Raw genomic sequence first — 27,423 nt, forward strand, 5'->3', positions numbered from 1 at the left:
GCTGATTTGAGGGGTCAACCATTTTTCTTTGTTCTAGGTTTGCTGATGTGGCATGACTCACCTGTCATTTTTAAATTAAAAATTAATTTTTTTAAAAATACATTAAAATTTTGACATTAAAAATTATAATATTTTTATATTTCCTTTTTCCTTCTATTTCTTAATAAATAAATAAATAAAACTAAACACTCTGTTTTCCTCTCTAAGCCGCCTTCACCTCACCACTTCCCCGGCACATTCTCAGGCGACTTCCTTTTTCTTCTCCGGCTGCTGTTTCCCCTCACACCGACTTCGATTCTCACGGGTCGCACTGACTTAATTCCTACACAGTGCTGCGACATCTTCAATTCTGCTTTCGAAAGCCAACGATATTCTTCGGCAGCCATTGATCTTTAGGTTTTATCTCTCATCTATTAGATTGATTCTTTTATAACACAACCGAAAAAGTAATCTTTTTTTCTTAATAAAAACAATCAGAAATACACTTGCTATATAGGTGCTCGATTTTTTCCCCAAAAACCAAAACAGTACAAAATGGAAGAAGAATCTTACAAGAAATCTGAAGGATGCACCATTAAGGAATGCCAAGACATGATTCAAAGAAGTCTACGGAGTAATATTGCAATTCTTTTTTTAATCTTTTTTTTGCCAAAATGTATTATTTTTCTTTTATTGGGGTTTTAGGGTAATAATCATTTCTGAATTATTGGTGGTTATTCATTGGGAAAACTATGGGAAAAGTTAAATGTTGTTGCTTTACTTTCTTGAATGGAGTTTTCAGGATTTTTTTCATTTTAGGGTTTTTTTTTCCTTCAAAAAAATTGGGGGGTTTAGCTAATATATTTGGAAGTCAAATAATTTAAGGTTTTCATGATTTTTTGCTACGAAACTATTTCCAAGTTTTATGTTTTTCTCCTTTTCCCCGCATTTCCTAGCACCGAACAGGTATATGTATGATTGAATGGATCTAATTATTATTATTATTTTTTGTGTGTATATTTGGAATAGCTCCAATGGTGAAATTTTTGATGGAGCATATGGAGAAAACAGGGTGTAAGGTAGGAGATAATTTCATCAAGGCAGTTAATTGCAATAGGAAGATGGGTGGAGGCTATGTTCGTGGCGAAGGAGTAATTATCTTTATGCTCCTTTATGTTAGAAATATTGCTTTAAATTAATCCAATTAAAACAGTTTCTTGATCAGTTAATGCAATATGATTAGTGGTTTGTTTTAACAGATGCCTTCTCTTTATATGATTTTGTGTGTGTGTTTCTAGATAGTGGTGTGTAGCGACCAAGTGAAGATACAAGATGATGTCAATCAAGTAGTTATACATGAGCTTATTCATGCATATGATGAATGCCGTGCTTCAAATTTGGACTGGACAAATTGTGCTCATCATGCCTGTAGTGAGGTTTGTCAAACTGAACTTGGTTTAATGTCCTGCACTTGGTTTCTCTTTGTATTTGGGCTCTCTCAGTACATTTGGTAAGTAGATGTTTTAACTTTTTTTCTTCTATTATTGCAGATTCGTGCTGGCCATCTAAGTGGTGATTGCCACTACAAACGGGAATTTCTGCGCGGTTTTATGAAGATAAGGGGCCATGAACAAGTGAGTTCTTTCCCCTCTTATATTGTTTCATTAAGAAACTTTAGTGTTTCATTATGAAGATAAGGGGACTTGACACCTCTTTGCATAACATATTCATGTTGAGAAATGCGTGTTGGGGCCCTCCCTTTGAATCTAGTTCTTTTCAATCTATGTTGCTCTGACATTTCATTTTTCTTGAAGTATCCATGTTTGACACATTTTTGGAAATGAGTCTAGGATATGACTCTTTTAGGACCCATTGGTACATGGAAAAACTTAAAAAATGCATTGGACTCATACCCATATCCGACACACAAACCTAATTTTGAGCAACAAAGTTTCCACTTACCTACCCTTTGTTCCAGCTAAGCTAGAATAAAGAAATTTGTGATGGAAACCAACCTTATCCTATTAAGGACTTATTTATGCTAAACTTGTTTTTGGTTCCTATTGAGTTTTAACCTTGTGTGTTGTTTTTCTTTACATTTTGTTGAAGATGTCATGTTTATGGTTTACTTTAAAGTTTAAACTCAGTTATGGTTTACTTTAAAGTTTTTACCTTCTGTATTCTCTATCAAATCCAAGTAATTTATGTTTTGATTTTGAAGGACTGTGTGAGAAGAAGAGTTATGAAATCGGTGATAGCTAACCCTTTCTGCTCCGAAACAGCTGCAAAGGATGCCATGGAGGCTGTGTGGGATGTCTGTTATAATGACACAAAGCCCTTTGACAGAGCTCCTTGAAAGACCAGTTTTTACTTCGCATTTTATTTGAAACAATTCTCAAACAAATCCTTTTTGTATCATAGAGTAGGAAAATGCTCTGGTTCTTCAATTACATGCACATTTCAATCTTGAAAAGAAAATTCATTTCCCTAAGAAAATATTTTCCGCCTCTTTGAGAAGGCTGGAGAGGAAAGGATTGTACCATTGCTAATGTTATTTGAGGTCAGGTTTCAGAGAATGAGAAGGCCTCAGTATACCATTTCAACCTAGTTGAGTCAATAAGATGCTGGTTTCAGAATTGTTCATTTTCACACGAGGTGTCCTTGGAGTTGAAAGTTATGATTCCAAAACCGTAAAATCATTAGCAGATCTGTTTCATTGTGAGATTCTGGATTTATTTGCCTGATTTGCATTTCTTGGCCTTTAATCTCACAGTCTATATGTATTGATGTTCATATGGTTGAGTGATGAAATGAAAATTCAGAAGAAGTTAGGATGTGGGTATTTAAGGAGACATTTGCAAAGTGGTGAGAAGCTTACAGATGTCGTTAACAGAAACTTTGTTGGGACTGTATTAGGGATTACTTAGTTGTTAGAGATTTTTTAGCTAATGTAAAGCTAAGAGGAATAAATTATCAATTCAATTTATTTCTCTACTTCTGAGAATAACAGAAACTGGTTGGCAATTCTTGAGAAGAAGAGAAATAAGGAGAAAGCCAGAACTCACCAGCCATAGAGTTGCTTGATTCCTTGCTCAAAATCCCAACAGTGAAAATTAAAAAGGTATTTATTTAGGGAATTTAGGGTTTTAGGTCGTTTTTTTTAATATTTAGGTTACTCGATTTTGAAGAGAGAAATAAAAAGTGCTTCTAGCAAATGCATTTTCAGCTTAGGGGACGTGCTTTCTAAAATATTTTATACAAAATGCGTTTTCTTTTAATATATCCGTTCCTTTAGTCAAACGGTTAAATTGTAGTTATTTTGGACTTGAGTTCATGTTGTTCTAAATTTTTGCTTTATTTTTTATTAATTCTTTTAACACATAAACTCTTCTTGTTGGATGGTTAAATAATAGTGATTTTATTTTTAAATTTCTAGTTTGAATCTCTTCTAAGCACATTTGTATTTTTTATTTTTAATCACCAAGTCCTTTTTATTTTTAATTGATGTTTTTAATTAATAACTCTTTTATTTATGAAATCAAATAATTATTTCAAACAATTAATTAAAAATAAAAATAGAAATGTATTTAGAAAAGGAATCAAACCTCGAACTCAAAGATGAAATTACTATTAGTTAACCAGAGGAGGGAATGCATTAAAACATTAATAGAAAATAAAAAAATTAAAACAATATGAAATAAAAAAACACAAATGTGTGCAAGAAAGGAATCAAACTTGAGACTTAAGAACAAAATCACTAATATTTAATCATCTAACCAAAAAAATTAATATGTTAAAAGAAAGTGCATTTTATAGAAAGCGTTTTCGAAAACACATTCTATTGGGCGTGCTTTCAGTTTAAAACGTTTTCTATAGATTGTCTTTTCTATTTTTTTCTAAAATCTACTTATTTTTTAAATATTGAAAAATTGATCTATTTCTTTAATATTTTTAAAATCGGCCTTTTTATTTGCTTTGGGCTATGATTGAATGAGTCTATTATTATTATTATTATTATTATTATTATTATTATTATTATTTGTGTGTATATTTGGAATAGCTCCAATGGTGAAATTTTCGAGGGAGCATATGGAGAAAGCTAGATTTGAGAAATTGTGCTCATCAAGCTTGTATTGGGGTTTGTCAAACTGAAAACTTAGTTTCTCAGTACATTTGGTATGTAAATGTCTTCACTTTTTTTTCTTCTATGATTGGAAATTCGTGCTAACCATCTAAGTGGTGATTGCCACTACAAACGGGAATTGCTGCGGGATTTTATGAAGATAAGGGGCCATGAACAAGTGAGTTTTTCCCCTCTTATCTTGTTTCATTAAGAAACTTTAGAGCTGCAACTATCTCAACAATTCGATCAGTAACAATCATTCCAAGCATTGAATTAAACCGTATATCAGTTGGTTTGACTGCAAAGGTCTGATTATCTTGCAAGTGGGTTAGCATTGTATGAACCGAACTCTCAAGTAGGAATTGTGCTATGAACATGATTCAAATAAAACATTAAGGGGTTGAGTTCCCTAAAAAGAACTCAGCCTCAATTTTTCATTTCTTTCTTTGCATAAAATATGAAAATAGCCGTAACTGGCAGATATTTGGAAGAGGAAGAGGACTCGACACCTCTGTGCATAACAGGTTCATGTTGAGAAATACACGTTTGACCCTCCCTTCGCATCTACTTCTTCCCAATCTATGCTGCTTTGACTTTTCATTTTTCTTAGAGTACTTGTGTTTGACACAATTTTAGAAATGGGTATAGGATATGACTTTCAAGGACCCTCTGGTACATAGTAAAAAGAACGCATTGGACTCATCCCAATATCCGACCCTCAAACTTGAGTCTGAGCAACAAAGTTGCCACTTACCCACCATGGTTCCAGCTTGTTATAGTGTTGCACTTTGTGAGCTAGAATAAAGACTTATCCTACTAAGGACTTATTTTTTGGTTCCTACTGAGTCTTAACCCATGTGTTCTTCTCTACATTTTGTTGAAGATATCATGTTTGTGATTTACTTTAAACTCGGTTATGATATTTCTGATATGGTTTCTTTTATATTCTCTATCGAATCTAAGTAATTTATGTTTTGGTTCGAAAGGAATGCATGAGAAGAAAAGTTATGGGATCGCTGAGCGTTAACCCTTTCTGCTCCGAAACAGCTGCAAAGGATGCCATGGAGGCTGTGTGGGATATCTGTTATAATGACGCAAAGCCCTTTGACAGAGCTCCTTGAAAGACCAGTTTTTACTTGCCATTTTATTGCAAACAATTCTCGAAAAGAATCCTATTTTTGCATCATAGAATAGGAAGATACCTTGGTTCTTCAATTTTAAGATAAAATTCATTTCTCTAAGAAAATTTTTCATTTCCTGATGATTTAACCGAAAATATTCCTTTTGAAATTGTAGAAATGGGTTTAAGGTAAACCCATTTTGCATCCAAATGCAAAAAATTGTTCTATGTTGGTAATTATTGGTATTATTGTAGAAAAATACCCCCACAACACATCCAACACTCTAAACAAGGGTGGCAGTGACACTCACGTTGGCTTCAAATCAAGGGTCACTGTTGTTGGTAGTGCCAACTGGGCCAGTGTTGCTGCTAAACTCATTGCTTCTAACACAGTCAAGCTCAACTCTTTTCATGGTATACTATTCTCCCATATAATATATATATATTGATGTTCATATGGTTGAATGATGAAAACTTTGTTCATGTAATGAAAGTTCAGATGTCATTAACAGAACTAATGTAAGCAACTGGTTTGCAATTCCTTTGTTTGTGTAAATGTCTGAATGGACCGGTCCTATTGGACATGTATCCATATCTGACGCTCATACATGAGTCTCAGTAAAATATAAACTAAAAGTACAAGATAAAAAGAAGGAAACAAAAACTGATCTAATCCTTATACTTTAAGAACAAGATATTTACAACATATACCTGACAAATAGAAAGATAAGTATTTTCCACCCTCTCCCTCAAGCCGGTGAATATGTGTCTTCCATTGGAAAGTGTTGCCATCAAGCCCTTTTGTAAAGACATCTATCAATTTCCCCCTCGAAGGAATATATGGAGTACAAATAAGCCCACTCTCTAGCTTCACTTTGATAAAATGTCTATCTACATCAATATGCTTAGATCATGTCGCATGGGGTTAACTTCATTGGTTCACTCAATTTTATCTTCAAACCTTGTAATATAATCTTCCGCCATAACAACATACAAATACTTTGGGTCATTGCTTTAAATTTAACTACCACACTTGATCTAGCCATAATGTTCTATTTTTCACTCATGTCACTAAGTTGCTTTAAATTTAAGCCATTTTTTTAAAAAAAATTATTATTTTAATTAATTTATTCATTCTTTTTTAGGCATACACTTTCATTCCATGAGTAATTGAGTTTCCAATTTAGCTTTGGGTCGATAATCAGATCAGGAGAGAATTGTGATGTTCATAATTTGTTAGACTCGAAAATATCAAGAGGGGGGTGAAGTCATATTTAAATCTTTCGTAAACTTTTTTAAATGATGAGGAAATAAAAGAAAAGCTTAAACGTTCTAATTTATAGTGGTTTAGCCCCAATTGCCTACCTCAAACAAGGATTTCTCAATCCACTATACTTGAATTGTTACTTTTTAAGGAAAAGATAATGACTTCACAACATTATCTTTTACTTGAGGCTTAGATAGAACCTTTTCCCCAAACTTTTATAACTAAATTAGCACCCTTCCTAGTTTTCGTGGCTCAACTAAAACTATTTATAAATTACTTAAGGTTTTATGCCTCAAAAACCTTAAGTAGTTTTTTGTAAGTGCAAGAAAAGATGTAAATATGAAGGCCTCTCAAAGAGGTGTGTGTGTTTACAAATGTTTAGCTCTCTCAAAGAATTGAAATGAAAATGATAAAAAAGATCTAATAATAAGCACCTAAAAGATATGTACAACTGAAAATATCAAGAAATAAGGAATTTGATGTTTTTCTCCTTATTTCTATGCTTGGATGTTCATCTTTTGTGTCTTGATGTGTTTTTAACTTGTATTTATACCTAGGAATAAGTTTGTGGACGTTTATGACTGTTGGGGATGAATTCTAGCCATTGGGAGCATTTGTTTCACACATTTAATGCAACTTGTAGCAGTGTGCCTCGCGACAGACAAACATCAAAGCTAAAAGTTACTTCTTTGAATAAATAAACTAAGTCATGAAAGTTATGTCATGAATTGAGACCGTAGCTTAATATAATTGAATTTAGTTGAATTGCTATTTGAATTAAATAGTTAAAATATGTACTTAACCGGTTTAAGTATTAATTTGCTACTTTTGAAATGAGAGGTATAGTATGCCATAATTTTTTTTAGGTATAAATATTATGCCATAATTTTAAAAATATTAATTATGCTTCTCTTATGTTATTTGGATGTATTTGGTTGATGCAATCTTAAGGAAGTGTCTTGAGTCATTTAATTGTTGTAAAGTTATACTTTTGATAGATCTATCTTAAGACATAATAATCGTGTCTCAAGATAAGTACTATATAATCTTAAGATAAGGATCTTATTGCCTCGAGACAAAGCAATATAGAACCCTAAACATAGTTTGCCCTATTTAGATTTTGAGACAAGAATTATTCTATCTCAAGACACACTGTTTAAATTTGAAGATTAAGTTTTGTTTTGATTCTCAATTCCATAATTAACTCCATTAAGCTCCTATTTCAGTATAACAAGATTAATTGATATCTGATTAGTGGCTATTTGTGTATAGTTTCAAACTTTGAGAATTGAATAAATCTAAGTTACTTCGGCAATGTGAAGTGATGTCACACATTTAAATTTAGTGACTAGGTCGAGTGTGGGGTGTCACACTCCTGACCTTTGGCAAAGCCCGCGAAGAATGATGAATCCAGACAGGATCCACTATGAGGCCCCAGTCTAGCCTAGAGCAATACCGTAGGAATTGAGCACCTTGGATGGAGGGGAAGTGTGAACCCACCCTCCCAAGCATGGAGGGGTATAAGAAACCCAGGACGATCAAGGTCATACTCACAGAGGGCACTCAATGGCTCCGGTTCAGGGCATGGAAAAAGTTGTACGAAGTGGGGAATTTGCAACCCCTACAAGGAAGAAGGGCTTCGTACTCCTTTTTTCCGGTGGGGCAAGGAATCAAGGGCCCAGTCACCCTATTCTTGCACATTCGAGGAGGATTATTCTCCTCCTCCATCATTTAAACGGTGGAACAACTAGTGTCTCCTCTACGTGTGGCGAAATCCATGTTCGATTCTAAGAAATAAAGTAATATAAAAACCAACAAGATTCAAGTCGAAAAGTGAGCAGGAAAAGCAGCAATTGAATTATAAGACGATAAACAGAGAAGATTCGGAAAAAACAATGACAGAAGGCACTTCTTAAAAATGTTGCCCCCATGCAGGATCGAACTACAGACCTTCAGTTTACAAGACTGACGCTCTACCACTGAGCTATAGGGGCTTTTGTTATAGATGCAAAGAGATATCTTATATATCTTATATATTAATTGGTTCGCTGCATATATTATGATGATTTTTAATAATTAATCTTGGAAAAGATTTTGATTTCCCCCCCTACATTACATGTCAAACCCAAACATAATATTTTTATTTTATTTTAACTATAATAATAAGTTACCAAATCAGATCAAATAATGGTCATTAACATTACCTGTCAAACACAAACCTTGTGAGGCTAAGGTATAAGAGAATTTTAAATATTCAAGTCCCATGCAATGAGTAGTGTATAAATGGGCAATAAGGTTGAGGAAGCTTTGTCATGGTTTCATCCACATTCATCATAATCACTCAAAGCAGCCAAAACTTTGTTAGAATGGACGTTCACCACTATGCTACACCCTTTGCTAAGCACTTTCCATCCACTTTCTTTACCATAGCTAATCAAGCTTCTTTATCTGTTGCATCTTTGCGTTCCAAAAGTACCATATTTAATTATCATCCAAATCAAAATTTTTTTAAAAATAACATTACTAGTTTTTTAAAATACTTGTGTCTAACATCTGTGTTTGATTTATACTCAAACATGCATATGAAAATATGATCTTTGAACCCTTAAAATATACAAGTTCAAGATATACAATTCTCTAGTATATGAAAGTAATATCATGTGATAATAATGAAAATAATACCTTAATACATATATATGCTACAAGTTCAAATTAGAGCTAAACATTTTTATGAGTTATTCATATAACGGTTATATCTTTCAAAATGATCAAATAATAAAAAAATTAAAATTTACTTGTATAAGGGTCATATATTTTAAAATGGTTAAATAGAGGACATTTTTATGAAGGAATATAAGATATTATAACGTTTTTATGAGTTGTAAACCTTTTGTGCTATATAAAATATTAACTGTACAGTGACAACAAAAGCCCCTATAGCTCAGTGGTAGAGCGTCAGTCTTGTAAACTGAAGGTCTGTAGTTCGATCCTGCATGGGGGCAATAGTTTTTCAAGTTTATCAAGCCATATCTATAAATTTCTTTTATAACTTCAGAGTTTATAAAAGTCATTGAAAGAAAAATAAAGGTTAAAATATGCCTACAATTCTCGTACTTTTGAAATTTAAGAATTTAATCCTTATATTTGTATTTTTAATAAATTAAGCTCTCTATTTTTTAGATTTTAGAATTCAAATTCAATTGTTAATATCATTGTTTTTGTTAAATTCAATTTAATTACAATATTTTCTTAACTACATGCTACCAAAATGTCACAGCAACAAATTTAACCCAAAACAATTAACATTGTTAATAGTTAGACTAGACTTGAATTTTGAAATCTATAAAGTAGGGGACTAAATTCCTGAATATACAAGTACAAAGACTAAATGCATAATTTTCAAAAGTACAGGGACTATAGGTAACTTTTTAACCAAAATAAAATAACAAGCCGCAAGAAAAGAGCACCTGATTGAAAATAAGTTATAAAAGAGACCCTTATTTGCAATCAATTGAAAAACTTGTTTCTTGTCAAATAGGTTTCCTTCCCTTTTTATCCTTCACTCAAGTTCCAGTCTCTGATCTCCGTTTGCATTCTCTCTCAGCTTTCCGGTGAGCTCTGCGGCAGTTAGTCTTTGCTAATCAAAGTTTTAATCTCTCCTTATTTTTTTCTGCTTTAAATTTTATTCAGATTTGAATTTGTTCCGTTTTTTTTAGGTCGAAGAATCATTCAATTTAAGGGGAAAAAGAAGAAGAAAAAAAAACCAAACATGTCGAAATCGGTGATTGAAACGCCTCCGAAGGGTGGGTTTAGCTTCGATCTTTGTAAAAGAAACGAGATGCTTTCAAAGAAAGGCGTTAATCCACCGTCATTTCGTAAAACGGGTACCACTATTGTTGGCTTGATCTTCCAGGTACTGAATTTGAGGGGAAAAGTTAATTTCTGGGTTTTAGACTTGTTGCTTGTTTTACCATGAAAAATCTGTTCTTTTTAGCTGATTTTAGTATATATTTAGGTTCCACTCTTTTAGCTATATTCAGTGTATTATATGGATACTTTTTGGGGGTTTTGATTGGTTGATAGTGGGAAGTTTCAATATTTTATTGCAGTTTCTGTTGATTTTTAGATTAAGGAGTCGAAGAAGAGATGAATTGTACTACTCAAGTTTGCTATATGACATAGTGAAGCTTGATTTTTAGTGTTGTTAGCCATTGCCTGCTGGTTGATTCTTCTGAGTGGGTTATGTGAAGGTGAATCTGGAAACATTTTGGTTATAGTTGTAGGCTTTAGGATTTTTGTTAAAGTGGCCGTTTCATGAGATATGTCTGTGCTATCGTGAATTCAGGCTCGAGATTTTTATCACTGCAATTAATGATGAGCCCCTTGAAAAGCTGAAATAAGGAGAATAATTATGTGAAATTTAGCTGGAAAGTTAACTGACGTGATTGGCTTCTTGGTCAGTTTAAGTTCAATGGCGATCGTGTTTCTTTGTGGTTTATAATGTTGATATATATAGTTTATAAGACTGAAACTGAGATGGTGATTGTTGATTAATATCTGGTGCGGAACTTAAAAAACCAATAGTTGACACCATGTTATTGTGAACTTGCCAATTGCTTTATCTTTTCTTTTTATCTTCAAACATGTCATAAATTGACGTGCAGATATTTGGAACTTACTTCCCCTTATTTGTTTTGTATATCTAGGTTATTATGTTGACACTTGTTGTGATGCTAGTTATGCAATGCCATTGGTTTTACTTGAATTTTTGTATAGGATGGTGTAATTCTTGGAGCAGACACTAGAGCAACTGAAGGACCTATAGTTTGCGATAAGAATTGTGAGAAAATTCATTACATGGCCCCAAACATTTACTGTTGTGGAGCTGGAACTGCTGCTGACACAGAGGCAGTAACTGGTACTTTTTGAAATTGGCCTTTAATATAGTTATACAAACATCAGAAGTTTCTTCAACTTGAATGCTTGAACACCTCGGTTATAAACTGTTATTTTCACATTCTCATTTTACTGTTACTAAGCCATTGTTATACTCTTATGCTTATGCTCAGACATGGTCAGTTCACAGCTCCAGTTACACCGCTATCATACTGGTAGAGAGTCCAGGGTTGTGACAGCATTGACCCTTCTCAAGAGACACCTTTTCAAGTAATCTTTTTCTGTGTTTTGATATTTTTTGACTGACAACATAACTCTGCATGGTCATGTGATTCTAACTGCTTACCAATTTGTCCAGCTACCAAGGCTATGTTTCTGCTGCTTTGGTACTTGGTGGTGTAGATGTCACTGGGCCTCATTTGCATACTGTGAGTTTTCTCTAACCATCTAGGCTTCAAAATGACAATAGCTTTCTGCTTTCTCTATTAGTTTAATTCTTATTTCTGCAATGCTAAAATTCTGCAGATATATCCCCATGGGTCAACTGACACATTGCCATTTGCTACAATGGGTTCTGGTTCCCTGGCAGCAATGGCAGTATTTGAATCAAAATACAGGGAAGGCCTTACTGTAAGTTCACCTATTCCCTTCTTTTGGTCTCTTGAAGATTAAAGAGTTAGACTACCCTAACATGTTCTATGATTATCGGGTTCTCTTATGTTTTCCATTTTAATAAAAATATTTCATGCCTTTATAGCTACAAATGAAAAATAAAACAGCAATATTCAATTTGCAGCAACTACACCTATTTTGATCCATTGATACTATGGTCACTGATTTTTCTCTTTCAGAGAAACGAAGGAATAGAACTTGTCACTGAGGCTATATGCTCTGGTATCTTCAATGACCTCGGAAGTGGAAGCAATGTTGATATTTGTGTAATAACTAAGGTTTGTTGTTATGAACCAACCTCTTTTTGTTAAGGGACATCCTAGGTTCATTTTGATCTCAAGCTTCTCATTTTAATGAATCATGTCTCAGGGTGGCAAAGAATACTTGAGGAACCATCTACAACCTAATCCTCGAACTTACACCAGCTCCAAAGGCTATTCTTTTCCCAAGAAGACAGGTTAGTTGTGTGCTTTACAATTTCAATCCATTTCAACTATGAAGAACAATCTCATTCTGCTTCTATTTTTTGAAAAAAACAAGAAGATGCCGTATTTCTATTATCAGAGGTTTTGATGTAGCATAATAAAACTGTGGTTACTAATATGTTCTGTTGATGGTAAAGAATTTGAATGTCAAGCAAGTCCACTCAAATGACCTTAATAAGTGATTTAATCTACGTTATTCAGACTCGTGTGTTGGATATGCGTATGCATCTGACAGAGTATATCCAATTATTTGAAACTTTTCTATATATTTGGAGGGCTTTTAAAAGGTTTTATCCTTGTAACTGTGTCCAAAATGGTGTTGGACTTAGGTGCTTCAAGAAAAACTAAGACGCGAAGGTAAACCTATCATTTGGACGGGTCAGGTCAATTTGGATTTTAAAATTTACGGGTTATTTAGGGTCCAGATCCTTTCAAGTGTAGGTTATTTCGGTTTGGGTCATTTTCTGCTCGGATTATTTAGTTCTGCTAGTTGGTTTTTTCAGATTAGGTCGTCTCAGGTTTAGGTCATTTTGGATTAGTTGTTTAGCTCATTTCGGGTTTTAAGTAATTTTGAGTTTTGAGTTATTTTCGGGTTTTTGGCTTTTCATAATCAAATTAGATTGGGTTGAGTTTGGTTGACTTAATCTGAATGTTGTTTGATTTTAATCAAGTGAAGTCTACAGAATTTCATGTAGCATGTTCCAAGTTGAGTATGATATGTTGTTTGATTTTAATTTCTATGGGTTGCAGAGGTCCTCTTGACAAAAATCATACCGCTTAAGGAGAAAGTGGAGATCATCGAAGGAGGCGACGCCATGGAAGAATGAAGCACTTATGTAACTGATGATTAGTATATCAACTCTCTAGCTTTCATTTATGCTCTATCAAAGAACTATTTTCTGATCAGTGTTGTGCAATTGCTCATCTGTTTGACCTAAGATTTTGTTGGTAATCAAACCTTTTGAGTTTGTTTTAACATTGCAGTAATGGTAATTTACCCTCAAAAACCTTCATTCTATGCCTAATATTTCAATACATAAAATTCCGGATTGTGATTTACTTTTTTATTTTAGGTTGGCTGACTAAAATAAAAATAAAATTATAAAAAAAAGTAATTAAATTATTTGAAAGATTTTAAAATATTTAACGATTTGATGGTTAAATCATTCTTTATCGCATGTGTAATTTTCACTTGGGTTAAAAAGGTTTTCAAAGGTCGAGCAGATGAACACAGTTATGAAATTACTCTCATATAAATTAAGTTATATTTTAAAATTAATAAAAAATAATCATTTAAATCTAATAAACAATTAACTTTACAACTATAATCGCATCTACACAACTTTTACAACGAATGATAAAATTAACTTTTCACCCTCATCAATGAAAACTACTGCTAATTTTAAAATGACCATTATCTCACAAAATGCTATTTTCTAAAAAATATAATCATTATTACTTTTAATCCTTTTAATTATTTTACAGTGATTTTAGTAAACTATAATATATATTTTTATTTTTAATTATTATTATTAGTATTGTAGTAATTAAAACTTTAATTGATTGTTAATTAAAAGAGTATTATTAAAAAAAAAAAAAGAGATTATTAAAATGAAAACAAATCATCATCTTCTTTAATCTCCTTCTTTTTCGTCGTCTGAAAGTATTATTTACAGATAGAAGGAAGAAGAAGAAAGCTTGAGAAACGTCATCTTATTCAACCATGTCTTACGACTATCTTTTCAAGTACATTATCATCGGTGATACTGGTTATTCTCTCTCTCTCTCTCTCTGTGCGTCTGCTTAAATTTCCCCATTTGGGTTTTCTTTTCTTTTCTTTTTTAATTTTCTTTTTCAATTGGTGTGTTGGTGCAGGCGTGGGAAAATCATGTTTGCTCTTGCAGTTTACAGATAAAAGATTCCAACCGGTTCATGATCTAACCATCGGTGTTGAATTCGGTGCTCGGATGGTCACCGTTGATGGCAGACCCATCAAACTTCAAATTTGGGATACTGTAATTACCTTCTCTCTTAAGTCACATTTTTATTATTATTCATTTTTGTATTTTTTGGTGAAAAGGGTATGAATAACTTAGGAAAGATTTGGGTTCTTTTAAAATCTTTTCTTGTATAATTTTATATGTTTTCTTTGGCTGTTTAGAGAAATGGGTGCTTAAAATTAATGGAGTTTATGGCTGTTAGGCTTAGATGATTTCAGTTCAGGGTACAAAGAAGATGGTGACAGAATTCCATAGGAGTTTAATTTTGTTTTATGTGAAATGATTGACATAGTGTTGGCTGGCTTATGGATTATGTTTATCTGAGTGTGAGTGTAGGATATTGGTATATATTTAACACGTTCAACTTCCTTTTTTTATAATTTTACCATGATGGTCTTACTGAGGTGTTAAACATAAGTGTCAGACATGGGTACTTTAAATAAAGAATCAAAACAAGGGATTTAGGGTTTATGTGTTGGGAATTTGTGAGTGTATAGAAACTGCATTAGTCCTTGTAATGCCTTTTATGAAATTATATTTTTAGCAATACATCAATGCATTAGGTATTTTGTTCAGTTGTGTCTTGGGAGTTCCTTTTGATGAAAAGGAGATCATAGTTATTCATTTGTTAGTTACTTCCTACTCAAGCAACGGTGAATCAGTAAAATGTAGCTTTCTAATGAACTTAATGGCTTCTTTTATCTCAATCTCAATGTTTTTGTTGATCATTTTTCCTTCCGTTATTCAATAATTTGATGATCTTTTTAGAAAGGAGCTTTTCTTTTGCTTATCTCTGTCTCTCTCTCTCTCTATATATATACCAGGCTGGACAAGAATCCTTCAGATCCATCACCAGATCTTACTACAGAGGAGCAGCAGGAGCTCTTCTTGTCTATGATATAACCAGGTGAGATATCAGTTATCTTTGGCTTCTATGTTATAACCGCTTGATATAGATTAGAAGAAATGAACGCTCCAACAGCTTGCGTCTTGCCTGTTGTAGCTTTTGCTTCGAGATTTTTCAACAGTTCTTGTACATTTGAAGGGTCTTGTACTGAACTGCAAGTTGTAAACTTGATCAGGAGAGAGACATTTAATCATCTAGCTAGCTGGTTGGAGGATGCTCGACAGCATGCGAATCCGAACATGGCGGTCACGGTCATCGGAAACAAATGTGATCTTTCTCAACGGAGGGCTGTTAGCAAAGAAGAGGGTGAACAGTTTGCAAAGGATTATGGACTGTCATTCTTGGAAACTTCTGCAAGGACATCTCAAAATGCTGAAGAGGTAAGTGTTATCCTCCAAGGATCTCCAAATATAGTATCATATTGTTTTTATATTAGTAAAAGTACCATGAAGGCTTTGTACTAAGAGTCAGATTGCATTTTGCCTCGTTTATTAAAAAAATAAACAAATTAGTCCCTGTACATTAAATCGAAGAGTAAATCGGTCTTTTTTGTTAAAATTTTCTCCATTTGTACTGTTAAAAATTAGGGTGATTGGCATAATAACGAGACAAAGGCACGTGAAAGTCGCATATATCTCATGCTAATGTGTAAAAGTCACATGCTACTTTTACCATTGTTTTTGTTACTTTTGATGAATGATCAAATGGTAATATCGTATTGTCTTGTAGGCATTCATAATGACTGCTGCAAAGATCCTTCAGAACATTCAGGAAGGAATCTTTGATCCATCCAATGAGGTAAGTGATCAATGTTGTTCTGATTTTTCGTTTTTTATGTTATCTTCTTTTAAAAGACCCTCAAAATCTTAGAAAAATTTAAACACCGTGCCGGACACATTATTCCCACGTCCAATACTCTCACCTAAGTCCAAGTAGGCCTTACTCCGTAAACAGTGTCAGCTTCTCGTGTATCTTACTGAAATGACTGATGAACTAAATGCAGTCATGCGGCATCAAGATCGGCTACGGACGTGGACAAGGTACATTGGGTACAAGTGGAACCGTTGGTCAGACAGGCGGCTGTTGCGGTTAGCAGGCTAAAAGAATTTATGTGCCTGTATTTGATCCTTCAATTCATTACCACATCACATTGCTTTGATTCATATATTCTTAATGGTGTTCTTGAACTATAGCAAGCACACTGAATGTACAAAACTGTCTTCTTTTTTTCTTTGTACCGAACTCGAATCGAAATATTCATATTTGCCTAATTTTTAATTCGAGTTATTTGCATATTAATGATTGTTATCCCGAGGGTAACTAATTGATACATGAAATAGAAAGAATTCAACCAAGACTTGTTTCTTTATTGAGACATTCATCATATCGAAAATACAAGGATAGAGTTGTTCTACATTGGTGTAAATCCGGATTAAAAGTTGAACGACTACAAAAGTTCGATGGACCTAAGCTAAGAGCAAATATTCGTTCGAGAATAATCGGGTATCAGAGGCTCACTCTATTTCCAAAACCCCCTGATGAGAAACATAAAGTAATTGAATAATAAATAGAGAAATACCTACATAATATGACTTGCCGTGCCAACCTAGCGCTTTTAGACCTTGATTACTAAACCTGAGAAAATATCTGCAAAAGCCATTGGAAGAAAGCTTCAGGGATCAATACAAGAGAAAACAAATAAAATTGTAGGTTACTTGCTTATCAAGCAATACTCACCCCTGCAAGAACATCTTTAGAGAGTGTCGGTTTGCCTTGAGATGTATCGACTGCAACTGGTTTTTTCTGTGGAAATTGGCGGATCACCTTCTTATGGCTAACCGGCAGCTCGGAGTTCATTCCAGACTCCTCTTGCACCTTTTGCTTCTGCAGAAAGTCCAACACAAAGGAATCAAACATGCATGCAAAATAATGTATTCGGTTTTGTTCGAGGCAATTACAAGAGTAAACTAAGCACATGAAATTCAGCCAAGAAACTATGAAGCATCAAGTAGATTTGGATTTACATCGATCACAAGCAATGAGTTATATCCAAAAAGTAGTTGTTTACCTTCTTCATTCGCTCTTCAATTGAACTTAGCTTACGAGATTGGTCAACTTTCGAAAGATAGAAATCACGCTCCCTCTTGGCAGCGGAGATTTCTAAAGCCAACTTCTGCTCCCTAATTGCACTCTTGTAAGCTATATGAGAAAAGAAATCAACTCAGACACAATCAATATAAACATTACACATGTATAATTATATATAGCACCAAAATCATTGCAAAACAGAGAAATATAAACCAATGAGTTACCAATTTCTTCAGTAAGATCATCCCATTTGAATTTACTCAAGTATTTGATATTCCAAATATCATAATAGAACGATGACCTCTTCCTCCCACCTAATCACAGTGAAAAAGACCAAAAATGTAAGGACACACAATATCATCACAAAATGCTAATACATGAGGTAAAAGAATCACAGAAGCCCCTGTATTAGGAATCAGAATGCATTTCGCTCCCTTTACTCAAAAAATTGGCAAATTAATACTTGTACATTAGATCAAAGAGCAAATTTAAATTTTCTGATATGTGTATATATCTGACACAAGCATATTTAAATTTTCTTTTTAAAGTTTATCAATATATTTGAAGGATTCTTGGAGGGTCATATCCCCATTCCATATATGAAAGAGTTAGACATGGGTGTAGAACACGGGTATTTCAAGCAAAACGAAGAGTCTTACGGACATAGATAGAGATTATAAAAAAGAAACAAAATATAACAATTTTTTTCCATACCAATTTGTTCACCGTTTAACATATTAGCAACCCTCTTTGCAATCCCTTTTCTAGCAAATTCAACCCACCTAGAGAAAAAAAAAAAACCCAATGAACTCATTGTTAAACCATAAAAAACCTTAAAAGTTCACAATAAACTATGGTTAGCTAAGCTATACAATGACATACCCTTCAGAAAATTCTTGTTCTTGAACCTTAGAAGGTCTAGGGCGTTTAACTTTTACTTGGGGTTGATGGCCTGCATTAATAAAACTAATAAAAACCCAATCCTTTTTCAAATATAATAACTAAAGAAGAACAAAAAGAAGCCATTTTTGAGGTGTGAATTTCACTGATATTAACTCACCGGAAGGAGTGAGATAAATCCTAAGAATTTCACCATACTGAGAAAGCAATTGGCGTAGTTTAACATGATCCATATGTGGTGGAACTCTGCTTAAATAACAAACCCCACGATTATCAGCATCACCACCTTCATTCAACAATTTCTTCTTTTTCCTCTTCTTATTCTGGCTGTTGGGTATATTATTTTCATCTTCAAAGCCATCATCATCATTATCATCAACATCAACATCAAACTCTCGGTTTTCTTCTTCAGTCATTGAAGCTTCCTTTTTTTTTTCAGTTTCAGCAAAAAATCCCATAGTCAGATTTCAAATACCCTTCAAAGGGATCCAAATAGAAGTACAGTAGCGGTGTCTCGGCCGCTATTTCGCGCCGTCAGCCAGCGCTAAAGAACTCAACAGCAGATAACTCAAAATTTGATTAATCAAGTTTAGGGTTTAAAAAATTACCTTATTTAATATCTTGGTCCGCCGGAGAAAGAGGGCTCCGGTGAGGCACTGGAGGAGAGCGGTGAGAAGCTTGTTTGGCGGCGGGGAATATGTGAAGATATGAGAGTGGGTCGAGAATTTTTGAAGGAAAATTTAGAAAAAAAAAAAGGAAGTAAAAAAAAATTTGTATATAATCTGGGTGGGTAGCCTGTCTGGCCCAATGGGTTCGATTCGAATTGGGCCGGGTTTTTAAAGATTTTTTAGTTAGGCCGGCTCGTTTTATTTAAATTTAAGTTATGAACTAATTAATTTATCACACATACCATTTTTAATTTAATAAAAATATTTATATTTTTTATCCAAATATTGTGAATTTAATAAAAATTCTAAAAATAGTGTTTTTTTTTCTTTGCCAATATGATATTACTATTATTAGCAATTGTTAATATATATTATTACAAGGTCCTAGGTAGAGCTGATTGTGGACTAGTCTAGGTTGGGTCTCAACAAAATTTTAAGCCCTTTTTAGGTCCAAGCTCGGCCTGAAAAATGAGTTTAAATTTTTGTCTTATCCTAACCTAAATTATAGAAGTCAAACTCAAGTCTGGCCCGACTCGGCCCATATTAAAAAAATTTTAGATTATTTTATTATATACAACAAATTTAATATATATATATATATATAATATCAAATACACTTAAAAATATTAAAACAAATGTTAAAACAACAACAATTTGAAAATATATTAAAAATTCTTTATATTAAGATAGTTGCAACTAAAACAGAGCAAAATTAATAATAAAACATAAGTTCTACAATAACCAAATAATATTAAAAACAACAGCAAAACAACATTATAAAATGTAGCAAAAAATATAAAAAAATCACACAAAAAAACACCGAAACAACAAAAACATCAGCAAAAAAAGAAGTAAAGTAGCAAAAACAACACCAAAACACCAGGAACAAAAAAAAAATAGTAAGATAATTTTTATTAAAAAATAATTAATTTATTCCGGCTGGCCTGGGCCAAAAAATTTTTACTCGAGGCAAAGCCTGTTATTTTTTGTCCAAACCCATTTTTCGAACTTATATTTTTATCCAAAATTTCTCATTTTTTTGGGTGAGCCTTCGGACCGGGCTGGACAACCCAACCCATGATCAATAGTAGTCTCAGTGTCCCAATTGACATGCTTTTGACATATGGTATTCTTATCATAGCAACACAATCTATCTATATATCCATTTTTTTAAAATTAATAGAAGATAATCTTAAAATTATAATAATTAGATTTTACACCCCCACTTTATTTGGGATGTCAACCATTAATTATAAATAAATTTATCTTATAATAATAATAATAATTTTTAATATTTATGTAAATAAATTTAGAAATATATTCAAATGAAATACAATAAACTAAGAAATCAAAACCTAAAATAATTATAATTTGTCAAACCTCTTTAAATATTTCTAACAATCTCTAAAATTAAATAATATAAATAAACTCTCAAGTGATAAAAATACAAGAAAATTAATTAAAACACAATCCAAAAAATCTACACAATGTGAACAAATAGATAATACAAATATATAATAATAATTTTATATAAATTAATTAGTACACATAATATGTGTATATATAATAAAATTAATGTACATTAAATTAATTAATATATATGGGTATGCAATTATTATATAAATTAATATAATAATATTAAAATGTAAAATTAAATAATGTTATATTTTAATATTACTAGACTAATTTATATAACATTGATAATGTTAATGAAATATTAATTTCTACTTATTATTCAAATTAATGATGAGTAATTATATTAAATATATATAATTTTTTACTAAAACTATTTTAAATTACCATAGTATTTAATAATTAAAATACAATTATTTTTACCAAATTATCTAAAAATATGAAAAATTATGTTTGGTAAAAATTTTAAAACAACGGTACAATAAATATGTTTTAAAATACTATTAAATTTTAAAAAGAAAAATTTTACTAAAATATTTTAAATATTATTTTAAAAAAATTAAAAGTACAAATTCACCATCATACTATAAAATTCGCCATTATATTTTATTTTTATTGACATTTTTGTTTTTAAAATATGAGTAAATTTAAAACTAAATGTTTATCTTATTAAATTTTATCACTAAACGTTAAATTTTATTAATTTTACAGCCAACTTTCATTTTTAAATTAAATTCTATCACTCAATATTAATTTTGAAGATTTGAAAATAAATTTAATAATAAAACTTCTTTGAAATATTTTATTTCAATAGATAACTTATAAAATATCAACAATTAATAAATTAACTTTGAATTTTAAATTAATGAAATAAATATTTGAAAAATAAATATATATATATATAAAGTAATTATTTTTAAAATAACTGTTTTTAATAATTTTGACATTATATTGTTTTACTTATTAATGTTAAATATTAAGATAAAATTGCAAAAAAAGAATTTTAATAAATTATTTTTAAGTTATTTTAAATTAAAATTGAGTAAAAATTTCAAAAAATATCAAACTTTAGAGATAAATTTCAATTAAATAAATGTAAAGTGACAAGCTTTAATATAGAATTAAAGTATAGCGGTAAATTTACCTTTAATTTATAAGCACGATGATAAATATCAATTAAAATGTAAAATAGTGGCAATTTTTAATTTCACGTAAAATATAGTGACAATTTTACAAATAAAATGTACTTTTAAAATTTAGTGGTAAGTTTTAAAAAAATCATAATATATTTTATTAATGCATACAATTAATGTTGTATATATTATAAGTTTTGTTAAATTAATTTTATTTTGTTGGATTCTTTGTTATTAATAATTGTTGAATTTGTTAACATTGTTCATAATGTAATTTAACATTTTATAGTTTTAATTGACAAAATGTTGAAACGATTTATCGGTCTAATCTATTTGCATACATCAATTACTTCAATTGACGGAATAATGTTACTTCAAAGGACGTGAAATATGAAAATATAGTGACGTAATAATCTTACTTTTGTACAACATGAAAGTAAAGATTCTTATAAAAAATTCAGACTAGAGATACTAAAATGGATATTAAGTTTGAAGTATAGACTTGTGAGTGAAGTAGAAAAGGTGTTTTTTTTTTTGAACAATCTTGTTAAAAGTTCTGATTATATATGCTCTTATGATGCTTAGAACTACCCATAGCTTATTCTCAAGCCTTAAATAGGAGGATAATGCGCTTCAATACACTTGAGCCTATGTCCTCCTATATTGACAATAATGCCCATGCCAATCGAACTAGGACTCAATCGACAAAAAGTGGAGCTTGAAAAATAGAATTGATTGTAATTTCAGAAGGGAAACAATGAGAAACAAATGAAATTTCAATCAAAATATCAGAAAATCTAACATCTTCAAACCTATTTACTATTTGCATCTTATCAACAACAAATTACTAAAAGAATATGATCACAAGTATAGCTTCAGTTTCGTTCCGATCGAACTCCGGCATATCGGACATGTCTCAAGATCTTTCGAACATCCTTCACATGTCTGATGGCCGCAACCAAATGCCATGTCTTTCGAGTTATCAAGACAAATGGGACAAAGCTGTTCCAAAACAACCGTAAATAGGATTAAATTTCAACATCAGTTATACATGTACATGTATATATGAAATTCCATACCTGGCTATCATAAATGGAAATTGGAGCTGAGGGTGTTGGGCTGACAAGACTAGTACTTTCGGGACACGGAGGGACGCTTGGTTGGAAACCGGTACGGCAGGACGGTTTCGAGCTGTTGAAAGATGGGGCACCGTAAGTACGCAGAGGTAGGGGAACTCTATCCGGTACATTTCCTGTCCTATTGCTGCCAGAAAATAAATCGGAAATCGTCATCGTAGCTTCGAGTTTGCAAAAGGTTCAAAATGGATAGTGAAGTAAGTATTGTTACCCCAAAATGTTAAGCTCAATGGTAGCTTTGTACTGTGATGGAATCTCCATTAAGGCAGTTAGTGCAAATTCCGTTTCCTTGAGCGACGGAGTTGTATTCTTCGACATGATTTCCGTGAAATTCACGAACTAGAAAAACCGAATCGCAGCAAGAACGAGCTAAATAACTGAAGAATGAACGATATTGAACGTTAAACATTTTGTGTGCAATCAGAAATTACCCGGAAATTATCAAAGGCTCGAGCTGGAATGTTGTCGTCGAACTCTTTCATCATGTCCCACGGTCCATCTCCGACACCAACCAATATAATCGACAATGGAAGCTTGCTGTAATATACAAAACAACATATAAGACAATGAGAAAAACGAAACTGAACGAAGCAGGATCCATAATGTTTACCTTGCTTGTACTATGACATCAATAGTTTTCTGCTCTTGCGGACTTAGCCGATCCCGTCCAGTATCGGTACTTTTAGTTACCTGCCCATCGGCGATTATCACTAACACATGGTACTGGCCACGGCTCTGCTCGACAATGGTCATTGCCATTTCGATGATAGGAGCAAACGACGTAGGTCCTAAGTAACAATTACTAATCGGATTAGCTGCGGAAGGTAACTCGAAACAGGGATTAAAAAGGGAAGATTAACCGAAACCTGCAAGGCGTAGATGAGGCACGAGTTCTCTATATCGGCTTAAGACTTCCTCGAATCCGTTACAAAATCGGTTATCCGGATAAAAACTGAAGACATCTTGATCATGTGTTGATGCTGTCAATGGATAGTGTCGAAATTTAAGCCAATAGGCATCTCAAAAGGGAAAAACAAACACGAAATTTATCCGTACCATCACCGAATCCGAAACAAGGAATCAAATTATCTTCATCAAAGACAGATAAGGTTTTCCCAATGATCGATATTGCCTGTTCATATGGATTCAAATAATTTCCGATATGGTGTAAACTTTTGCCATTGAATGATCTTTTACCTACAAAACAAGTCACATTCAGTACGTAAAATGGCACATGACATATATTACCGGCGCGGCCGCGCATTTTTAAGGCATCGATCTTAACCTGTCCACATATTGCTCTTCGTGAAATCGATACCGACAATGAGATTCGACGATTCGAGTCCAGCATTCGCAAGAGCCTCCGTTACCTACGTAATCAACCGGGGAAAAAAATAAATAACTAACTTGTAACACAAGTAACCAATATAATAGATATACATACCTGATCTAAGGAGTTGTAGCTATCTGCAATGCTTGAATACCTCCTCTGCAACATCGTTTTATCATTTCCATGGTCTCGTGTAGGCGGATAATATGGCGGCTCGTGTTGCGAATGCGGATAATATTGCGGAGAAGCATAGCTGTACTTGGGGCTTTCTAGATCATATGAAGACTGAGGATAGAAAAAATACGAATCCCATGACGATAATGAATTGGAACGATTCGACGAACTTTGTCTCCAACTTCCCTCCTTCGAATTAGTACTTCCCATCAACTCCAAATTTTTCCAGAAATTCCGAAAACCAGTGAAGATCAACAAGTAAGGCTAAAATATAAGGATACCCTTTAAACCAAAACGACTATATATATACCAGCTAGTAAGAAATGAAGAGTTAAAAGGATATGGAATATTTGTGACTTTCCAAGAAAGTTCAAAATTTTCTACTTTACCAAACAATTAAGTGACCAATTCAGAAACGGATGCCAGCTAAAAGTATATTCTCAAAGTAAACAACTTTAAGACTTACGGGATCAAAGAGAAAATAATTCTCATGGCTTTGATTGAATCATAGGAAGTTGCTGAGTTTTTTACATAGCTTCAATGGAGGATAAGATAGGTATCTACTTTGCTTTTGAATTTTTAGATCAATTATTGATTGAAACCCAAAAAGGAAAACAAAGGTTAAATTGTGTTATTAGTCCTTATACTTTGTAAAAGTTGTGGATTTAGTCTTTATACTTTAATTTGATTAATTTTAGGGTTTGTACTTTTTGCCACGAAAGTAACATTTAAATTCACTTGGTTGAATTCAGTTGCTAGTTCTGTACTATGCGTATAGTCGTAGATTTGGCCCATATCCGCTAATTGCATCATTCTAAGTCTTTATACTATTCAAATTTTGAAACTTCAATTTCGATACAAATGACTGTTGTTAATTTATTAACTGAATTTTTAGTAAGTAATATGTGAAAATAATATGTTGACATGGCATTGCACATATGATAATATGTTTGCCGCAACAAATTTCGAAAATAGTAAAACTGAATGGATTTAATAAATTATCGTTTGGTGAGGAATGAAATTTGAAAAATTGAAAATATAGGGGCTAAAAATGATGAAATTAAAGTATAGAGACTAAATTAACAACTTCTGTAATGTATAGGGACTAATAGCAGAATTTAACCAAATAAAAAACATTTTTGATGTTTGCAAGCTAAACTCACGTCTCAATCATGTCTTATCCTTCTTTCAATTATTTTTTTCATCAACTTCAAAAGATGTCGGGACAGGGGATATTGGAATAGTTGATAAAATATTATTATTTATTATTTTAAATAACATAATGCTATCAGAGTATTTATTTCCTTTAATAGTTAATATAAATTTTATATCTTAAAATTTATTCTAAGTTAGATATATCTTTCTCCATAATTACAAAATAAAAATAAAAATTTTAAAAAGTATTAAAATTGTGAATTTTTTATTATTAAAATTATAAAAAATTAGAATATTATTTAAAATTATTACGAAATTACAAAAATTGTAAAAAATATTTAAAATAAAAATATTAAAATGGTAAAAATATTTTAAAATATAAAATTGTAAAAAATTAAAATTATAAAATTAAAATTACTAAAATCATAAAAAATAAGAAATTATAAAATTGCAAAAAAAAAAAAAGAAAAGAAAAGATTGGAATTATAAATAAGGAGCCTAGTTTAGGCTTAAGGGAAGAACAAGCGGAATAAGATTACCAAAATAATTTTAATAACTTTTGATTTTTTATAATTTCTTAATAACTTTTAATTTTTTAATAATTTTATAAATTTTATAATTTGGTTGTAATATTTAATGCTTTTTTATTATGACTTAGGCCTTGAATAGGTTTCGTTTGTTATGAGTTTGGTCCACTTGATTGTGGTATATTTGATAAAACTAGAAGCATGGATTGACTAAGGTGCTAAGACTCTCAATTGAATTGTTTGAAGTGATTGATTAAAGTCTTATTATCTCTTAGATGATTAAAATGCTATGTTTTAGAAATAACTATCAGATTTATTTAAGGGAGTTTTGGAGCAATTGGAAGATTGTTTTATAAACACTTTTATGATAATTTCAGCTTTTAAATAAGTGTTTAAAGCTTATCAAGACTCTGTTGAATAGACTCTTGTATAAGTATATAAATAAGTTAGAGCAATTTTTGAAGTGTCTTTGTAGACAGCTTTATTATGTTTTATTATGGTTGTTTTGTGGCACTTTTTTAAGTATTCTTTTGAAAAGTTTATTGATTGTATTGGGAGGTATTTTGGTGAGCCAATAGGTGATACAGACGATTGTTGAATAAAATTATTCACTAAGCGAGGCTTTGCGGGCTTAAGACCGTTTTATCTAAACCGCGTTAATAAAAATTGGTTGTGTCGACTCTTTTCTACTCTTATTTTTTTCAGTCATCACAACGAGTGTTAAACAAAGTTGATTTATCATATCAATAGACAATCAAAGTGGGAAAAGTGATATACTTTATAGGCTAAAGTTTGCATTAAACCTATTTAATATAAAAACTATAAATGATATAAAATTCTATTCCTAATGAATATTAGAGTCCTAAAGTTATCAAACTTGTTTATGGACATCCACTTATAATAAATATATTGGTAAACTACATTGATGATCATTCAACTATTAGTAAATTTACACTTGGGTCACATAATTATGAAAATTACAATTTTAATCACTCAACTATTTGAAATTGGTCAATAAAGTCACTTCTCATTAACTTGCTAATAGAAGTCAACGTAGGTCATTAAATCACTATTCTTCAAGTACATCATTAGTCATCCAATTATTGGTAAATTTTCGTTGTGATCACCCAAATATATAAAGTTACAAAATGATCAATAATGTTATCGATTTTAACATTTTGATCACTCATCTGTTAACTCAATAAAGAACTGATGACATGACACTTTAACTCTTGGACTTAATAGCTAATTTAGCCTTTGAACTATAACTAAAATAGAATTTGGATCTTTTAGATTTTTAAAGTTAAATCCAAAAAAAATTTAAAAATATCACAAATTCTTAAAAATATGAAAATTCAAAATTTACTTTATGAAATTCTGGAATTTTTTTAAAAAAGTATAAGTATATGAAAATTTCTTGAAATTTTAAAATTTTGCCTAATTTTCCACA

The 27,423-nt window shown here is 31.8% G+C and overlaps 5 protein-coding genes and 2 non-coding genes across 12 annotated transcripts; 4 read left to right on the plus strand and 3 right to left on the minus strand.

The window, feature by feature from the left end:
* Positions 1–162: 162 nt before the first annotated feature.
* Positions 163–2,628, plus strand: LOC105769278 (mitochondrial inner membrane protease ATP23). Of its 4 annotated transcripts, none has more exons than XM_052633064.1 (6): positions 163–396; positions 497–613; positions 1,009–1,058; positions 1,278–1,415; positions 1,530–1,613; positions 2,201–2,628. In XM_052633064.1, exons 2-6 carry the CDS (start codon positions 535–537, stop codon positions 2,333–2,335), a joined length of 486 nt encoding a protein of 161 aa, XP_052489024.1. In that variant the 5' UTR covers positions 163–396; positions 497–534; the 3' UTR covers positions 2,336–2,628. The 4 variants fall into 4 exon arrangements, with proteins under 4 accessions (XP_052489024.1, XP_012445274.1, XP_012445266.1 ...); XM_012589820.2 differs by having other exon boundaries at positions 165–396; positions 478–613; positions 1,009–1,130; XM_012589812.2 differs by having other exon boundaries at positions 165–396; positions 1,009–1,130.
* Positions 2,629–8,411: 5,783 nt separating this feature from the next.
* Positions 8,412–8,483, minus strand: TRNAT-UGU (transfer RNA threonine (anticodon UGU)). The gene has a single exon. It is a non-coding gene; the product is annotated as a tRNA-Thr (tRNA).
* Positions 8,484–9,419: 936 nt separating this feature from the next.
* TRNAT-UGU (transfer RNA threonine (anticodon UGU)) lies at positions 9,420–9,491 on the plus strand. Its single transcript has one exon. It is a non-coding gene; the product is annotated as a tRNA-Thr (tRNA).
* A 457-nt stretch (positions 9,492–9,948) lies between these two features.
* On the plus strand, positions 9,949–13,518 carry LOC105769249 (proteasome subunit beta type-7-A). 2 transcript variants are annotated; one of them, XM_012589748.2, is made up of 9 exons: positions 9,949–10,100; positions 10,206–10,402; positions 11,266–11,407; positions 11,559–11,655; positions 11,744–11,813; positions 11,911–12,015; positions 12,237–12,335; positions 12,427–12,514; positions 13,293–13,518. In XM_012589748.2, the coding sequence occupies exons 2-9, from the start codon at positions 10,259–10,261 to the stop codon at positions 13,367–13,369; spliced, it is 822 nt and encodes a 273-aa protein (XP_012445202.1). In that variant the 5' UTR covers positions 9,949–10,100; positions 10,206–10,258; the 3' UTR covers positions 13,370–13,518. The 2 variants fall into 2 exon arrangements, with proteins under 2 accessions (XP_012445202.1, XP_012445212.1); XM_012589758.2 differs by having other exon boundaries at positions 10,097–10,115.
* A 627-nt stretch (positions 13,519–14,145) lies between these two features.
* Positions 14,146–16,748, plus strand: LOC105769267 (ras-related protein RABB1b). Its single transcript, XM_012589793.2, has 6 exons — positions 14,146–14,311; positions 14,418–14,557; positions 15,367–15,449; positions 15,625–15,829; positions 16,179–16,247; positions 16,453–16,748. Exons 1-6 carry the CDS (start codon positions 14,266–14,268, stop codon positions 16,540–16,542), a joined length of 633 nt encoding a protein of 210 aa, XP_012445247.1. The 5' UTR covers positions 14,146–14,265; the 3' UTR covers positions 16,543–16,748.
* Positions 16,749–16,795: 47 nt separating this feature from the next.
* Positions 16,796–19,183, minus strand: LOC105769257 (pre-rRNA-processing protein ESF2). Its single transcript, XM_012589769.2, has 8 exons — positions 19,046–19,183; positions 18,598–18,862; positions 18,420–18,489; positions 18,252–18,319; positions 17,762–17,851; positions 17,518–17,648; positions 17,187–17,333; positions 16,796–17,096 (listed from the first exon to the last, which is right to left on the minus strand). The coding sequence occupies exons 2-8, from the start codon at positions 18,851–18,853 to the stop codon at positions 17,079–17,081; spliced, it is 780 nt and encodes a 259-aa protein (XP_012445223.1). The 5' UTR covers positions 18,854–18,862; positions 19,046–19,183; the 3' UTR covers positions 16,796–17,078.
* A 3,186-nt stretch (positions 19,184–22,369) lies between these two features.
* On the minus strand, positions 22,370–24,860 carry LOC105769236 (E3 ubiquitin-protein ligase RGLG2). 2 transcript variants are annotated; one of them, XM_012589734.2, is made up of 10 exons: positions 24,758–24,860; positions 24,232–24,504; positions 24,073–24,157; positions 23,844–23,984; positions 23,654–23,767; positions 23,398–23,575; positions 23,219–23,324; positions 22,999–23,126; positions 22,731–22,914; positions 22,370–22,653 (listed from the first exon to the last, which is right to left on the minus strand). In XM_012589734.2, exons 2-10 carry the CDS (start codon positions 24,499–24,501, stop codon positions 22,513–22,515), a joined length of 1,347 nt encoding a protein of 448 aa, XP_012445188.1. In that variant the 5' UTR covers positions 24,502–24,504; positions 24,758–24,860; the 3' UTR covers positions 22,370–22,512. The 2 variants fall into 2 exon arrangements, with proteins under 2 accessions (XP_012445188.1, XP_012445181.1); XM_012589727.2 differs by lacking the exon at positions 24,758–24,860 and having other exon boundaries at positions 24,232–24,745.
* Between the last annotated feature and the right edge of the window lie 2,563 nt (positions 24,861–27,423).

Source organism: Gossypium raimondii, chromosome 7, assembly GCF_025698545.1.
Source record: "Gossypium raimondii isolate GPD5lz chromosome 7, ASM2569854v1, whole genome shotgun sequence".
In the NCBI taxonomy this organism is placed as follows: domain Eukaryota; kingdom Viridiplantae; phylum Streptophyta; class Magnoliopsida; order Malvales; family Malvaceae; genus Gossypium; species Gossypium raimondii.

What these genes read in the sequence shown, in the direction of transcription:
- LOC105769249 (XM_012589748.2), top strand. Translation starts at nt 10,259, where the DNA reads ATGTCGAAATCGGTGATTGAAACGCCTCCGAAGGGTGGGTTTAGCTTC. An exon ending in AATACAGGGAAGGCCTTACT is followed by an intron (nt 12,016 to 12,236) that starts GTAAGTTCACCT and finishes TTTCTCTTTCAG; the next exon opens with AGAAACGAAGGAATAGAACT. An exon ending in TTCTTTTCCCAAGAAGACAG is followed by an intron (nt 12,515 to 13,292) that starts GTTAGTTGTGTG and finishes TATGGGTTGCAG; the next exon opens with AGGTCCTCTTGACAAAAATC.
- LOC105769257 (XM_012589769.2), bottom strand. Translation starts at nt 18,853, where the DNA reads ATGACTGAAGAAGAAAACCGAGAGTTTGATGTTGATGTTGATGATAAT. An exon ending in GATTTATCTCACTCCTTCCG is followed by an intron (nt 18,490 to 18,597) that starts GTGAGTTAATAT and finishes TTATTAATGCAG; the next exon opens with GCCATCAACCCCAAGTAAAA. An exon ending in TTGAAGAGCGAATGAAGAAG is followed by an intron (nt 17,334 to 17,517) that starts GTAAACAACTAC and finishes GACTTTCTGCAG; the next exon opens with AAGCAAAAGGTGCAAGAGGA.
- LOC105769267 (XM_012589793.2), top strand. Translation starts at nt 14,266, where the DNA reads ATGTCTTACGACTATCTTTTCAAGTACATTATCATCGGTGATACTG. An exon ending in AACTTCAAATTTGGGATACT is followed by an intron (nt 14,558 to 15,366) that starts GTAATTACCTTC and finishes TATATATACCAG; the next exon opens with GCTGGACAAGAATCCTTCAG. An exon ending in CTTGTCTATGATATAACCAG is followed by an intron (nt 15,450 to 15,624) that starts GTGAGATATCAG and finishes AAACTTGATCAG; the next exon opens with GAGAGAGACATTTAATCATC.
- LOC105769236 (XM_012589734.2), bottom strand. Translation starts at nt 24,501, where the DNA reads ATGGGAAGTACTAATTCGAAGGAGGGAAGTTGGAGACAAAGTTCGTCG. An exon ending in GCCTCATCTACGCCTTGCAG is followed by an intron (nt 23,576 to 23,653) that starts GTTTCGGTTAAT and finishes ATTGTTACTTAG; the next exon opens with GACCTACGTCGTTTGCTCCT. An exon ending in TTTCCATTTATGATAGCCAG is followed by an intron (nt 22,654 to 22,730) that starts GTATGGAATTTC and finishes GTTTTGGAACAG; the next exon opens with CTTTGTCCCATTTGTCTTGA.
- LOC105769278 (XM_012589820.2), top strand. Translation starts at nt 535, where the DNA reads ATGGAAGAAGAATCTTACAAGAAATCTGAAGGATGCACCATTAAGGAA. An exon ending in GATTCAAAGAAGTCTACGGA is followed by an intron (nt 614 to 1,008) that starts GTAATATTGCAA and finishes TATTTGGAATAG; the next exon opens with CTCCAATGGTGAAATTTTTG. An exon ending in GCTATGTTCGTGGCGAAGGA is followed by an intron (nt 1,131 to 1,277) that starts GTAATTATCTTT and finishes GTGTGTTTCTAG; the next exon opens with ATAGTGGTGTGTAGCGACCA.